Raw genomic sequence first — 16,820 nt, forward strand, 5'->3', positions numbered from 1 at the left:
CTAGTTGCTGCTATTTTTGTTAATTCATTCTAGATTCTGTTAAGTTTCTTTCTGTATTTTCTCTCTGCTCAGATTCTACTCATTACAGGTCCTTCTCAAAATATTAGCATATTGTGATAAAGTTCATTATTTTCCATAATGTAATGATGAAAATTTAACATTCATATATTTTAGATTCATTGCACACTAACTGAAATATTTCAGGTCTTTTATTGTCTTAATACAGATGATTGTGGCATACAGCTCATGAAAACCCAAAATTCCCATCTCACAAAATTAGCATATCATTAAAAGGGTCTCTAAACGAGCTATGAACCTAATCATCTGAATCAACGAGTTAACTCTAAACACCTGCAAAAGATTCCTGAGGCCTTTAAAACTCCCAGCCTGGTTCATCACTCAAAACCCCAATCATGGGTAAGACTGCCGACCTGACTGCTGTCCAGAAGGCCACTATTGAAACCCTCAAGCAAGAAGGTAAGACACAGAATGAAATTTCTGAACGAATAGGCTGTTACCAGAGTGCTGTATCAAGGCACCTCAGTGGGAAGTCTGTGGGAAGGAAAAAGTGTGGCAGAAAACGCTGCACAACGAGAAGAGGTGACCGGACCCTGAGGAAGATTGTGGAGAAGGGCCGATTCCAGACCTTGGGGGACCTGCGGAAGCAGTGGACTGAGTCTGGAGTAGAAACATCCAGAGCCACCGTGCACAGGCGTGTGCAGGAAATGGGCTACAGGTGCCGCATTCCCCAGGTCAAGCCACTTTTGAACCAGAAACAGCGGAAGAAGCGCCTGACCTGGGCTACAGAGAAGCAGCACTGGACTGTTGCTCAGTGGTCCAAAGTACTTTTTGTGGATGAAAGCAAATTCTGCATGTCATTCGGAAATCAAGGTGCCAGAGTCTGGAGGAAGACTGGGGAGAAGGAAATGCCAAAATGCCAGATGTCCAGTGTCAAGTACCCACAGTCAGTGATGGTCTGCTGCTGGTGTTGGTCCACTGTGTTTTATCAAGGGCAGGGTCAATGCAGCTAGCTATCAGGAGATTTTGGAGCACTTCATGCTTCCATCTGCTGAAAAGCTTTATGGAGATGAAGATTTCATTTTTCAGCACGACCTGGCACCTGCTCACAGTGCCAAAACCACTGGTAAATGGTTTACTGACCATGGTATCACTGTGCTCAATTGGCCTGCCAACTCTCCTGACCTGAACCCCATAGAGAATCTGTGGGATATTGTGAAGAGAACGTTGAGAGACTCAAGACCCAACACTCTGGATGAGCTAAAGGCCGCTATCGAAGCATCCTGGGCCTCCATAAGACCTCAGCAGTGCCACAGGCTGATTGCCTCCATGCCACGCCGCATTGAAGCAGTCATTTCTGCCAAAGGATTCCCGACCAAGTATTGAGTGCATGACTGTACATGATTATTTGAAGGTTGACGTTTTTTGTATTAAAAACACTTTTCTTTTATTGGTCGGATGAAATATGCTAATTTTGTGAGATAGGAATTTTGGGTTTTCATGAGCTGTATGCCAAAATCATCCGTATTAAGACAATAAAAGACCTGAAATATTTCAGTTAGTGTGCAATGAATCTAAAATATAGGAATGTTAAATTTTCATCATGACATTATGGAAAATAATTAACTTTATCACAATATGCTAATATTTTGAGAAGGACCTGTATACCAAAGAAAACCTGCATCTGCTGCCAAAGATGCTTCAACAATCAAATTATTATCAGTATTCATGGATCATGAATACTTATGTACATGTCATCTATTTGTTTGCTTTTTAATTATTTTTTTTAATACAAAACTGTTTTTTCACTTTGTGTTTATAGTGTATTTTGTGTAAAATATTAAGGGAAATGTCAGGATCCTTAGATGTTTGAGTTCTGAGTTTCCTTCTTGTCTGTTTCTTTTCACTTCCTTGTTGTTTATGTTCTCTAGTTGCTGCTATTTTTGTTAATTCATTCTAGATTCTGTTAAGTTTCTTTCTGTATTTTCTCTCTGCTCAGATTCTACTCATTACAGGTCCTTCTCAAAATATTAGCATATTGTGATAAAGTTCATTATTTTCCATAATGTAATGATGAAAATTTAACATTCATATATTTTAGATTCATTGCACACTAACTGAAATATTTCAGGTCTTTTATTGTCTTAATACAGATGATTGTGGCATACAGCTCATGAAAACCCAAAATTCCCATCTCACAAAATTAGCATATCATTAAAAGGGTCTCTAAACGAGCTATGAACCTAATCATCTGAATCAACGAGTTAACTCTAAACACCTGCAAAAGATTCCTGAGGCCTTTAAAACTCCCAGCCTGGTTCATCACTCAAAACCCCAATCATGGGTAAGACTGCCGACCTGACTGCTGTCCAGAAGGCCACTATTGAAACCCTCAAGCAAGAAGGTAAGACACAGAATGAAATTTCTGAACGAATAGGCTGTTACCAGAGTGCTGTATCAAGGCACCTCAGTGGGAAGTCTGTGGGAAGGAAAAAGTGTGGCAGAAAACGCTGCACAACGAGAAGAGGTGACCGGACCCTGAGGAAGATTGTGGAGAAGGGCCGATTCCAGACCTTGGGGGACCTGCGGAAGCAGTGGACTGAGTCTGGAGTAGAAACATCCAGAGCCACCGTGCACAGGCGTGTGCAGGAAATGGGCTACAGGTGCCGCATTTCCCAGACCTGGGCTACAGAGAAGCAGCACTGGACTGTTGCTCAGTGGTCCAAAGTACTTTTTGTGGATGAAAGCAAATTCTGCATGTCATTCGGAAATCAAGGTGCCAGAGTCTGGAGGAAGACTGGGGAGAAGGAAATGCCAAAATGCCAGATGTCCAGTGTCAAGTACCCACAGTCAGTGATGGTCTGCTGCTGGTGTTGGTCCACTGTGTTTTATCAAGGGCAGGGTCAATGCAGCAAGCTATCAGGAGATTTTGGAGCACTTCATGCTTCCATCTGCTGAAAAGCTTTATGGAGATGAAGATTTCATTTTTCAGCACGACCTGGCACCCGCTCACAGTGCCAAAACCACTGGTAAATGGTTTACTGACCATGGTATCACTGTGCTCAATTGGCCTGCCAACTCTCCTGACCTGAACCCCATAGAGAATCTGTGGGATATTGTGAAGAGAACGTTGAGAGACTCAAGACCCAACACTCTGGATGAGCTAAAGGCCGCTATCGAAGCATCCTGGGCCTCCATAAGACCTCAGCAGTGCCACAGGCTGATTGCCTCCATGCCACGCCGCATTGAAGCAGTCATTTCTGCCAAAGGATTCCCGACCAAGTATTGAGTGCATGACTGTACATGATTATTTGAAGGTTGACGTTTTTTGTATTAAAAACACTTTTCTTTTATTGGTCGGATGAAATATGCTAATTTTGTGAGATAGGAATTTTGGGTTTTCATGAGCTGTATGCCAAAATCATCCGTATTAAGACAATAAAAGACTTGAAATATTTCAGTTAGAGTGCAATGAATCTAAAATATATGAATGTTAAATTTTCATCATGACATTATGGAAAATAATAAACTTTATCACAATATGCTAATATTTTGAGAAGGACCTGTACTCTTCTCTCCCTCGGCTCCTCTGCCTTCATGGGTCTCAGCTGTTCCTCCTCCATCTGATTATTCTCACCTGCTCGCCACGCCTTTCATGTGATCCAGCTGGTTGTTTTCACTCATTGCTGGATTCTACTGTTATCCTGCCGCTCCATGTCTTCTACTCTGTTCCATGCCATTTTCTCCCTGTCAGCGCCTGGTTCTTGGCCTATGTTCCCTGTCTTGGTTTCCCTGTGTTCCTTTTTATTATTGAAGCTTTTAATTACGTCAATTACGCTCTTTCCTCAACCTAAACATTGCAGAAAAAATAATGTAATCAATTTTGAAATAAAATTGTATTGTATCGTTTTATTCTGAAGGTTTTGGCGGAAGGGATGTTTTTCCGCTCGTGAACTCGTTTATGTGGCGGAAACTTTTCTTCAAGAGAAGCGCGCTCGTATCTTCCACGCTCCTCACCAGCATCCTCTTCAGCGGGACACTTTCAAAGTTCTACCCGCTTTAAGAAGTCCTCCGCTGCGCTGGATTTGTTCTCAGCATTCCGCTATTTCTGCATTATTTGCGCTTTCTATTAATCTTAATGGGATTATTAGCCCCGATGGAAGAGGGATGGAGCGGTCCCGTTAGATGTTGAAGTCTCCACAATCTATTGGCGGCGGCTCCCGAGTTGCTCCCACCCCGCTGAGAGAGCGCCTCTCCCCGCCTCAAGGAATATGGGCTGCGGCTTGAGGAAACTGGAAGACCCGGAGGACAGCAGTCCCGGGAAAATCTACTCCACCCTGAAGAGACCGCAGGTGGAGACCAAGACAGACACCGTGTATGATTATGTGCTGCTTGACTTCAGCTTGGAAGGTAGAGCTCCTTAACTCCTCTAATGAATGTTTTCTTCTCCTTTTTCAACTTGTCTCAAACGTTTCTCTTCTTTTTGTCAAATATTCCGGTCGTACAGATTCATAACAATTATTGTCAGATAGTGATGATTAGCTACTGTTATCATGGAACATTATCTGGGAATAATAAATGACTCATTTTGAAGGCTATTCTCCAAAAGCCTCCATCCATCCATCCACTTACTAATTATCTCCAAATAATTAGTCAGTTATGCATATTGATCTAGAATTATTGTTTCTAAAGGAAAATTGGGCATTATTTTAGTTTTCTTAATTAATTAGTAGGTTAAATGTAGTTATTTGCAGATGTATCATATATCCTTGTATTAATATAATTTTAGTTTATGACAGTCCTTGAAAATGTGTGACTTTGTATATTATTAGTTTTACTGACTTTTGTTGGTCATAGTCAATAGACAATAGTTTAGTTCAGTGTGTGTGTATAAGTGTGGACAAATTCCTTAACGGTCCGCATGGCAGTGGCGCCCCTAGAACATTTTCACAGGGGGGCCCGTTTAAATCTCGGGGTGGCCCACCCGAATCAAAACTAATGACTGACTGAAAAATTCCGTCATATTCTATTACTATATAATGAAAACTACAGAAAAAACTATCATAGACCATTTGTCTTTTGTTTTGGTTTTACAAATTTATAAATGAGACTGACTAGAAAAGAGCATTTACAGTTTAACAGCCTACATGTATTTTCTCTAGTGTTATTCTTTAAAATAACAGGATTTTTTTTCTTTTTACAAAATCAAACATTTCACAAAAAAGTTGGTAAAAGGAAAAGGCAGGTATGTTCGCTGACTCGTGGACAACTTGGCTTCAGTCACTAAACCGACAACTTATCATATCTGGGGGGTGGGGGGCATGCATCGCTCAAGAAACATCAGACCAAAACAACAACCACAATATGTAAAAACACTTGTTTTATCCTCTCCCTCTCTGCTCCTCTTTTCCTTTCTGACTGTCTGTCTCGCCCCATTTTCCAAGTCATGGGGGGTTGCATGTAACCTGGTGTGTGTCACTGCACCGCTGTGACAGATGGCGTCAGCTAAATATAGGAGGGGTGTCTGGGAGCTTCAGTGAGTCAGTTACTTGAGTGAGCAGCATGAATGGCATGGATTCAGTAAAAAAATCAGGCATGATTCGAACCGGGCCTTTGGTCCCTGTTAAACCAGGATATCTCCTGGTGCTCCCAATGGCACGGTCCGTACCTGGACCTACGTGACAGAAGTTACATCAACGCTTTTTTAATATATCAGTTTACAAATTCCACCATGAAGGCTAGAAAACAACAAACTGTGAAATCCACCCATCAGTCATTTTCTCAGCTTTTTTGAATAATATAAAAAATTGGATAAGAAATGAGGGCACTACACCCGTAACAGATGCATGTTCATCCTGCATCGGATCAGCATGGCGTTGTTGACACGACTCAATGCATAACAATGGCACGTCACTATGTATAGCATCTAAGAGGCAATGTCCAATCCAGTAAAATTAATGTATTATTAATTTTAATGGCTGCATGGTGGCGCAGTTGGTAGCACTGTTGCCTTGCAGCAAGAAGGTCCTGGGTTCGATTCCCGATCTGGGGTCTTTCTGCATGGAGTTTGCATGTTCTCCCCGTGCATGCGTGGGTTCTCACCGGGTACTCTGGCTTCCTCCCACAGTCCAAAGACATGCCTGTTAGGTTAATTGGTCACTCTAAATTGACCTTAGGTGTATGAATGAGTGTGTGTATGGTTGTTTGTGTGTTGCCCTGCGATGGACTGGCGACCTGTCCAGGATGTACCCCGCCTCTCGCCCATAGACTGCTGGAGATAGGCACCAGCTCCCCCGTGACCCACTATGGAATAAGCGGTAGAAAATGACTGACTAATTTTAATGTATTAATGAGTACACCCTGCCTGAGACATTAGTGGCGCAACAGTCTGCTTACTGGCTGACAAATGAGGCACATGTTTTGTTTCATGCTAGGATCAACCTTTTATAAGACACCAGAGAGTCAAAATCCAGGGAGAACTAGCCCACATGTTAATGTATGAAGAGAATGACTTAAGGATGTTAAATGGCTTCTCCAGATGTAAGGATGAGTATTTTTCTGTAAGTCTTCGGAGACATTCAAACTTTTAATGAAGGCAGTCATTATTAACCTGACTACTTGATTTTATACATAAAAATATGGGCACTCCCTTCAGTGTGAGTCGTGGTGTAGAGTGAGCGTAGGATGGATTGTAGTTGGGTCACCCTCAGGATGACCTAACTCCCGCTGTTTAAATCTGTAACTAGGGAGGTCTCTTTGGGAGTTTTCTCAAAAATGGGTGAAAAACTAATTGTCCCCACAGTCCACATAAGCAGCTATAACTGTTGTCAATGAGCTACACAGCTGAACAATGAAATAATCTAACTTTTATTTTCCCCAGGGAACAGTACACATTGACACTAAACAACAAAATGTGAACCACCATACATCCATCTGTGTATTCATATTAGTTATTATAACTAGATAATTATCTTTTACTGAAATAATTGTCAATACTGAGCAAGGTCCGGTACATCACTGTGTGTTAAGTTATTAACATTTCAATTCAAATATTAATTCCTGAGAAAAAGTCTGACTGAGTTTTTCACTAACTAAGTACACCACCTTAACACTGGCTTCTGCACTTAAATACTAAGGTCCAAACAACTCTTTACAAGCGATCCGGATCTAATGTCAGGTTCTTTAACAAAAATGATAGCAATTATTTTTTTTATGCTGAATATATAACATGTCTGTCAGATGTTATGAGTTACCCCAGGTTGCTGGCTTGTTAAAAATACATATTAGCCGATGCTTTAAATGGCTTTTTGCTTGAAACGGATCCTGGCTTCCACCAAAGAGCCATAAATCCCATCTGTCCTGCAGGAGGACTGTACGACTTTGTTTATGTAACCAACAAAATCAGGAAACGGAGGACATTGGCCTTAAAATGAAAAAAAGCCAATTCTAAGTAAAAAGGCCATTTTTGGATACAGTAGCAGAACTAACCCATCCTGCATACTTGATTTCCAGTTTTAATGTGGTGCCGTAAAGGACATGAAGCAACTCAGATGTTACTTTAAGGCAGTGGTGCCCGGACTTTTTGCTACATGGGCCAAAATCATCATGTCGGATTTGTTTGTGCCACAAAAATATGGTTCTGTTTTTCATTTTAAAAAACCCAACATTTTTTTTTTTTACCTATTCAACAATAAACAAAGCACGCAATATTATAGTAAAACAAATAGTTTCCATTTTCTGCAGCGAAGCATAAACGGGGCATGGAGTTTCCAAATTGTTTTGGGGGGTGGAGACTGAATTTTATTTTTATTTTTAGTCTATTTTTAGCAGCAACAGCAGGATTTGGGTCACTCTTTCTTTGAAAAAAATTGCCATTTTTAGCCAAGTTTAAGGAATCAGTTGAAAGCAGATTTGGGGACACCAAGGTCGGCTTTTCAATATGAGTCACAGGATATCTGTGGTCCTTTTTAGTATGAAATTAAGAAGAAACCAGCTGCATCAATATTAAAAGATGAATACTTTGTGTTTTCCAGTTTGAGATTTAAATTTTTCAATTAAACCTTTCTCTAATTGAAAAAAAGTGAACCGCTGGTGCATCAACCGCTGGTGCTGGAGGGCCAAATATGTACCTTTCTTGAATTGTGATTGAGGGCCACGCAGAATCAGTCCTGGGGCAGCATATGGCCCCCATGGCCACACTTGGACACCCCTGCTCTAGAGAGCAAAGTGTGGGCATGGCATGTTCAGGTTGTGAGTATCCAGGTATATACATATTTTTTAAAAGGCTTAGTTCCAAAGCTTCCTCTGGCTGTACTGAACGAGTGCTCCCCCCTCCCCCACATGTTGTTGCACCCTGCTGGCCAGGTGGCTAACAGAAGCCTACTTCTATTTTCTCATGTTACAAGGCAGACAAAAGTGTTTAGACATATTTCCAGTCATGAAAAAACATGAGGTCATGGTGAGAAAAATAAAGGCGTGCCTCCCATCACTTGCATGAAGCTGACATGGTTTTATATCCACAGTTGACAAGCTTTGAGCAGCACGTCTGTTAAGCAGCTGACTGCAGGCTCGCTACCTGTGGAGATTGCTCGACTATTTACCCAGCTAATATCAACTTGCTACTGTGCACATTCACCTGAAAACTAGTGCTAAATTTGTATAATCTAGTTTTGTTTTAGTCTATGTATCAAAATCAGAATACACAAAAAAATTAAATAGCATATAACAAAAAACTCATTTTTTGCTGCAGGTTGAATACTTGTATCTTTTCTGTTTTTAAATACAAGCAAGTAGATCCTGTGTTTGTGTTTTAGGTTTTGGTATAAATACCGTGAGCCCGTGTTACCATGGTAATGGCCCATGAATAGCGTAGCCCCAAAACTTTGAACCGTCTCATTACGGTGCCTACATACAGTGGACTGGCCACTAGACTCTGACAGTATCATTTCTACCAAGATCTCCAGGCTGGAAAATCATAATTTGGCCTCAAAGGAAACTATTTTCACTACAGCTGAAATATTACATAAATTTGCTAATTTTCCATGGTGAACAAGGCAACACTTGTTCTTTCCTGTGACTGTAACCTTTCTATCTGTTTATTTGGACTTAAAGTGGGCACAAGTAGATGTTTTAATGTTAGTAATTTTTTATCATGCTCATTAGGTGCAGTAACAAAAACACTGTAGAAAGACAGGGAAACTAGGACCCAATTTACTGCTATAAACTACCAAGTGGGTCGGCAGACCTTTCCTGGAAACAGGGGCGTTCATTCAAAAAATAGGTCACCAATGATTTTTTTTCCTCTCTTCCTCTAGTGGCTCACTCCCTCCGAGCACACAAGGACGCTCACTCATTCACACACCTTCCCATGAAGCTAAATGAAACACCCTCCCTGAGACATTAAAAACCACCTGCTGGGAAATGGACTCTAATTTGAACAGCATTGCTGGTTCGCTTAAGATAATCCCTTCATGTGGGGCTCCAACTGGCTGCTTTCACTGTGACCTATTTGGAAGGAGACGGTGATTAAGTTGTAAATGGGAGCTGAGCGTGTCAACAGCAGGTCGGGGAAAACATTGAATCACAGGGCGAAGACCTCCTTTCAAAGTCAAAGATTAAGCAGTAGTCCAGTCTCCTTTTAGATTGTGTCATGATATTGTATTCAGATACTGTGTTAAACTACAGCAGTCCTGATGTTATGAACATTTTAGCCTTCATATAGTGTAGTTTATGTAGTATTAAATAAATCTGTATATTTTTCTGTCAGCATTTGCTCATCTCCATGCAACACGCTACTTTCACATAAAGTAAATAAATGTTTTTTTTCTTACTGAGCACTCAAAGCCCTTTCACCATCCACCTATTCACACACATGTTCACAAGCCCCCCAGTTCACACAGCAAGGAGCAACAACAGGTTCTAGTTCTGTATAAGGAGGCTTCAACTGGCTGCGGAGGATTGCTTTTGCTCCCCTAACTACAGCCATTCCAGTTATTTTATATGCTACATCGTCACGTCTGAGAACTTATGAGAATGGTCTTATCATGTATGCAGTCTGAGAATACCTGATTCAGTGACCTCATAGTTATTTTATGTACTTTCTTCTTTACCACTTATAAGGTAGCCACCTCCGTCACACATAGAAATCCACCCATCAGAATTTTGGGGTAAATATTCTGTTTTAAAGTTTTGACCTGCCGATATTTATTTTTTCACTTCTGATTTTGCTTTGATTTTGTTTCTTGTGGATTTTGTCGCATGTGAATGATGAAACTCCAATTGTATGTTTGCAACTCAAGATTTCAAACTGAGAAGTCAGTTGGAATTGGCTAAGAATTGGATGTTTTTCTCTGATCATTGAACTCACCATCCCTTGATTGCAAGGTCGTCACAGGGACAGCAACACTTGTCTGTGCAGAATCTGGTGCAGCAAAGTTGTTCCTTTATAAGTTTGAATGGCTTTCAACCTCTGTTGTCATGCAACATGGTGAATTTCGAAATGCTACCGCTTGGAAATTTCAGGAAAAGGCCAAAACATACTCACCAAAAATTTTTCCTCTCTCCTAGAGCTGCCAGAATAAAATATCATTCTATTCTATGTCCAGACCAAAACTTTTGATTTTGTTCTTGCTACCCAAAATAATAACACATTTCTCTACAGACCTTTTACAGTTCTGGTGTGCTTACTCGATAGGGAGTACACACAGAGTGGTTTCAAAGTAATGATCATTTTATGTTTAAGTACGGATCTGTGTAAAACCAGCTGCTCTCTTATACAAACTGTGACGTCGCCTCTGGTTCTAGTATAAATAATCAATGATCATTTGTAGAAAGCCTTCTTAAAGCTCCTGGAAAGTTACAACTGAGCGATTTAACATTTCAACACATCTGATTGTTAAATTAGAGCTTCTACCTCCAGGATATTTAGTTGGATATAGCTGTTATTTCATTTGAAATTATGTTGTGATATTATGTACTTTCATAATTTGCTGTGTGCAAAAAATTGTTAATGAACCGTAATCTGACCAGCAAATATACTGTAATCCTTTTTAGTTGGGTTTTATGTGTACAGATAAATTTAACCAGAATACCAATAAAAAAATAAATTACATTTCTTCAGAAAAAGTACCCAGAGACTAGAAAAATATATATTTACAAATTTGGTAATTATACCACTAATGAAAACAGAACTGGCTAAAATCACTATCTCCAGGCCAGAGTTTAAGGAATATTACAGCATAGAGCATAAATTAGGGTCACCAGAGGAACCTTTATAGCAACAGCTTTCTCTGTTGCGCATCTGCATTTATTTCAGAACCATATGGTGGAAAACCTGCACAGTCAGGGGTTCTCCCCTCAGACACACATATGAATACAGCATTTCACACACACAGTTTGTTCATGTGACTCATCTGTGTGTCTAGATCTGCTTTAGGAAAATTGTCTTTAACACCAGAAACAACAGCAAGACTTAAATAAATATCTTTTATCCTGATATTTATCCTTACAAATATCTGTGCAGTACCATAACAACACCAACTGGGGTTAATCTTTGTGTAATGTCCTGATTCTCTATAACATTGAGGATCATCAGGTGCTAATGGTCCACGTTTGTAACTTATACATTACATGAAGGCTTCAATGAAGAGCAGAGAGGTAGAAATCAGAGCATCACACCAGCGATTTTACCTGTGGACAGTCTGAAAATAGCTGTTTAGTGCTCATTTTCACTTTCTTTTGACAAAATGCTTTAACTGAATGTAAAGCTCCACTTGGTAAAGTATGCCTGGTTAACCTGGTGTTTACCCAGTTTGCAGCAGTCTGGTTAAAACTGGAATTCATGTTTTCAATCTGCCAAGCCATTTCTTGCCAAATAAGTGACTGCAGTATCACCTGCATGAAGCCAGTCTTTGCCAACCAATTCATACCATGTTTTCAGAATGTAGACTCTCACTTCAGATAAGTCTTTGCAGGTTTCTGTCATCTGAAACCACTTAAAAGATCCCAAAGACACACCGAAAGAATCAGTTCAAACACTCTCCTCCTGAAAACCTTTGCATTTCTATGTAAACACCCAGTCATGACAAATGTGACGGCATTTGAAGGTTTAATGATTAGATTCACTTGAGATGCACCAAGAACTCAGCTGGTTATTGGATTTTCAGCTTTACCAGCACTGACTAGGAACATCCTAGTTGAATCTTCAACTGCAACCCTCTTCTGTTACTGAATGAAGAAGACTCAAAGTTAGCTAGTTTTAGAATGAGTGAGGTGTATGAAATGCACTCAGAAGAAGCACATAGTTGTTAAAACTTGTCTGGTTCTTTTAGGCTATGAGAGAGAGCAAGACTCTCAGCAGATAACAAAAAGGCTGAAAGGGGTACAGCTATGTTTTTTTATGTTTTAGTCTTACATGTTTTCAGTCTTGCAGGAAAAAATAGATGACATGATGCGCTTCTATATTTTGAAGTGTATGGAAAAATAATTTTGGAAATATTCTGTAATCAATTTATATGGAATTCTATTTGTACAGGTAGGCCTGTCCAATAATAACATCCAGACTAAGACAATAGTTTTATTTTAAGTAAAATATTTTATGAATATAGTTTCATTTTAAGTTTATTTATGATGTAAACACATACATTTAAATTTTGGTTTTAATGGTATATTGCAGATGTAATTTGGCATACTTGACTTTATTTTTAAAATAAAAAGCATGAATTTATTTTGTTGTGGACAGCCTTTGCAGAGGCAGTATAGTATTACAACACTCAGTCAAGTCAAGTTTATTTATATAGCGCTTTTCAGCAACAAGGCACTCAAGGCGCTGTACATACGGAAAAACATTACAATGATACAGAAAATCAAATAACAGAGGTAATTAAAAAAATAAAGTAAAATAAAGAGAATAGAATGATGGATAAGAAAATGAAAGGAAAATTGGACTGAAAACGTACAGGGGTTGGACAATGAAACTGAAACACCTGTAATTTTAGTGTGGGAGGTTTCATGGCTAAATTGGACCAGCCTGGTAGCCAGTTTTCATTGATTGCACATTGCACCAGTAAGAGCAGAGTGTGAAGGTTCAATTAGCAGGGTAAGAGCACAGTTTTGCTCAAAATATTGAAATGTACACAACATTATGGGTGACATACCAGAGTTCAAAAGAGGACAAATTTTATCTGGTGGAAACTCTCCTGTTTCCACCAGAACTGTCCGTCGGGAGCTCCACAGGGTCAATATACACGGCCGGGCTGCTATAGCCAAACCTTTGGTCACTCATGCCATTGCCAAACGTCGGTTTCAATGGTGCAAGGAGCTCATATCTTGGGCTGTGGACAATGTGAAACATGTATTGTTCTCTGATGAGTCCACCTTTACTGTTTTCCCCACATCCGGGAGAGTTACGGTGTGGAGAAGCCCCAAAGAAGCGTACCACCCAGACTGTTGCATGCCCAGAGTGAAGCATGGGGGTGGATCAGTGATGGTTTGGGCTGCCATATCGTGGCATTCCCGTGGCCCAATACTTGTGCTAGATGGGCTCGTCACTGCCAAGGACTACCGAACCATTCTTGATGTCCATGTGTATCCAATGGTTCAAACATTGTATCCTGAAGGCGGTGCCGTGTATCAGGATGACAATACACCAATACACACAGCAAGACTAGTGAAAGATTGGTTTGATGAACATGAAAGTGAAGTTGAACATCTCCCATGGCCTGCACAGTCACCAGATCTAAATATTATTGAGCCACTTTGGGGTGTTTTGGAGGAGCGAGTCAGGAAATGTTTTCCTCCACCAGTATCACGTAGTGACCTGGCCACTATCCTGCAAGAAGAATGGCTTAAAATCCCTCTGACCACTGTGCAGGACTTGTATATGTCATTCCCAAGATGAATTGACGCTGTATTGGCCTCAAAAGGAGGCCGTACACCATACTAATAAATTATTGTTTGGCACTGTTCCACACACAATTTGATCACTAGCTACACAATGTTTCCATGGATTTTTTTTCTGGACATGTTGAAAATTCAATGTATAAGTGCTCGCAACTCTCACACATCATTTATACCACACCTGCAGCGCTGCTACAAAGCAACTGTGACTCAATACTGGTGTCTGATTAATTGCTCTAATTTGACCACTTTGGGGAACCCATAAAGCAGATGAATTTCATTTCCTTATGGTCTGTTGATCCTTCTATGATAAACCAATAAAAAGAAACAATGAGGAGTTTTGTCACGGCACAGTTGGAACACTGGGAATTTCACACCACTGATCTTGGTATACATGCACTATTCATAAGGGGAACGCTTCAAAAGCAGCACACATCTTCAAAGATGTAAAAGGAATTGATGACCCTCAAAATCCTCTTAATTTGCTCAGATATAGGCCCAAATACATGTTTTTTTTTTAAATGCTAGCATACATGTCAAGATAGTAAATAATGAGAAAGCAGATTTACATTACATTTAGCTACGAGGTAAAATAACTAACTAAATATTGTCTAGTTTAACAAAAGAAGATTCTGCTATGTTTGGGTTTGGATCTAATAATTTTGTGTGTTCTTGCAGTAAATCTTGATAATTTGCCACATGAAGCTCTGTCTAATATGCAATGCATAGGTCAGATCTTTATTTAGGAACTGGTATTCATTTTTTTAATTTGTGCTAAAACTACAACCTGAAATTTCTTTTTTATGCAAAGGCATTCATTGTTCAAACATGTTTCACATAACACATACTTGTGTATGAGCAGTCTGTATTAGATTCAACAAGCTGAGCTCGCTGACTTTCGATCCATGGTGAAAAACTGTCCTAAAAAGAATCCAGTAGGACTCAAAGGTTCAGAGCTGTATTCAGAATTGATAAATTACATCACATCAATTCTTAAAGGACCTCTCTGCTTTTCCTTGAAACTATGAAGCATTTCTAGGACACTTACATTGACCTTCATATTCTCACCATTCCACCCACCATATTCCCCACCCAGAGCTGCCAGGCGGTTTGGCCTTGTTTCACGTTGACTGAAAGGAGACTTGATGTGGGGCCCCGAGTCTGATGAATCTCTTCAAAGTAGCTCATGGCTCTGCTGACTGGTGTATAGAATAAATGATGTGCATATTTTATCTCTGTGAGAGTGAGAAAGTATCTGGACTCCAGCAGGATATTTAAAGCAATTGATCTCTTGATTGCTAACTGCAGATATTTAAATATTCTGTATTAAAACCTTTTTCCCTCACTAGCTGACATTAAAACATACTAAACCAGTTTAGCCAGGTTTGGATCCCCAGAATGATGAGACAATGCTCTTATCTGTGAAAAGACCAGAACCCCAGTGCTGAACCTGCCATCTCCATTGTTCTTTGGTGAATGCCAGTGGAGCTCCATGGTGCCAAGCAGTGAGCACATGGCCTACTAGAGGACATCGGATCCTCAGGCCATCCTCATGAAGTCTGTTCCTAATTGTTTAGTCAGAGACATTCACACCAGTTGGCACCTAGAGGTCACTTTGTAGGCCTCTGGCAGTACTCGCCCTGTTCCTCCTTGCACAGAGGAGCAGATACCGGTTCTGCTGATGGGTTAAGGACCTCAGATGGCCCTGTCCAGCTCTCCTGGAGTAACTGGCTGTCTTCTGGAATCTCCTCTGTGCTCTTGAAACTGTGCCTGGAGACACAGCACACCTTCAGGCAATGGAACATAATGATGTTCCATCATGGTGGAGTTGGATCGCCTGTGTATCCTTTGTAGGATCCAGGCATCGCCTCATGCTACCAGCAGTGACACTGACCCTGGTCAGATGCAAAACTACTGAAAATCAGTCCAAAAAAAGTCGATGGCCCCCACCTGCAGAAGCATTCCTCTGTTTGGGCTCGTCTCGTTGTTGCCCCTTTAGTGAACCTCTTGTTAAATTCATTAACACCAAACAGCTGACACTGATTAACAATTCTACTGACTCTGAACCGACCAGATCATCAGGTTATCATCACAATAGGTTATGTTATTCATGACAATTTTATAGCTGTAATTATTGATGTTACTTTGGGAAAAGTTCATTGTTGCTTTTCTGCAGATGCTTAATAGGAGATTTTTTACAGAATTTCAACCAGGTGAAGCTAAAACTATGCTACCTGAGGAGTTCTTGACAGCATATTTACTTGGCAAAGAAGGTTTTTCATCTTAAATGCAAAATATATATATATTTTTTGTAAAATGTTGGCCTAATTTGCTCTGAGTGGCATGTTTTAGTCTGTATATTCCAGTTAACGATTATTCGATTACTAAATTAGTTGATGATTATTTCATTAATTAATCCAATTAATTGTTTCAGCCGTAGTTCCTTTCATATCTTAAACAATGTATTTGATAATATAACAGTTGAGACTTGTAGTCTTACGTTTGATCCTTGGGGTCCGATCTTTCCTGTTTTTTGAAATGGTGGTACAGTTTCAATGTGTCCAGTGGGTTTTAATGACTGATTCATTTCTATATAAAAGGCAGACAGGAAAACTAAGCAGAAAACCTTATTCCCAAGTAGTCTGCATCAGTTAAAAACATAACCTCTTGGTTGTTTTGGCATTTAGAGGACTCAAAATATATATCATAGATAATAATGGGCCTGGTCTGGACTATAAGGTATTTATGAGTTTTTTAAAAACAATTGTTCATTCATTTTCAACAAGACAGCTGTTCTCCTCAGCCCGTTCACTGAGAAAGCACAGTCCAATGAACATTTAGCCGTGAAACGCTGCTCAAACATCAGTTCACATGTCTAAGGACTCACCTCTGAAGTTAGCATCAGA

General features: G+C 40.0%; 1 protein-coding gene across 2 annotated transcripts in view; it reads left to right on the top strand.

Moving 5' to 3' along the window:
* Positions 1–3,808: 3,808 nt before the first annotated feature.
* The window catches only part of rftn2 (raftlin family member 2), a 33,520-nt gene continuing 20,508 nt past the window's right edge, over positions 3,809–16,820 (top strand). Inside the window, exon 1 of one of the 2 annotated variants that reach the window (XR_007039017.1) lies at positions 3,809–4,428. Coding sequence is in view for 1 of the 2 variants with exons in the window: in XM_047370723.1 (XP_047226679.1) it covers positions 4,290–4,428 (139 nt within the window). In the remaining variant the exon portion in view is untranslated. The remainder of the gene's footprint in view (positions 4,429–16,820) is intronic. The other variant, XM_047370723.1, reaches the window with a different exon arrangement.

Source organism: Girardinichthys multiradiatus, chromosome 7, assembly GCF_021462225.1.
Source record: "Girardinichthys multiradiatus isolate DD_20200921_A chromosome 7, DD_fGirMul_XY1, whole genome shotgun sequence".
In the NCBI taxonomy this organism is placed as follows: Eukaryota; Metazoa; Chordata; class Actinopteri; order Cyprinodontiformes; family Goodeidae; genus Girardinichthys; species Girardinichthys multiradiatus.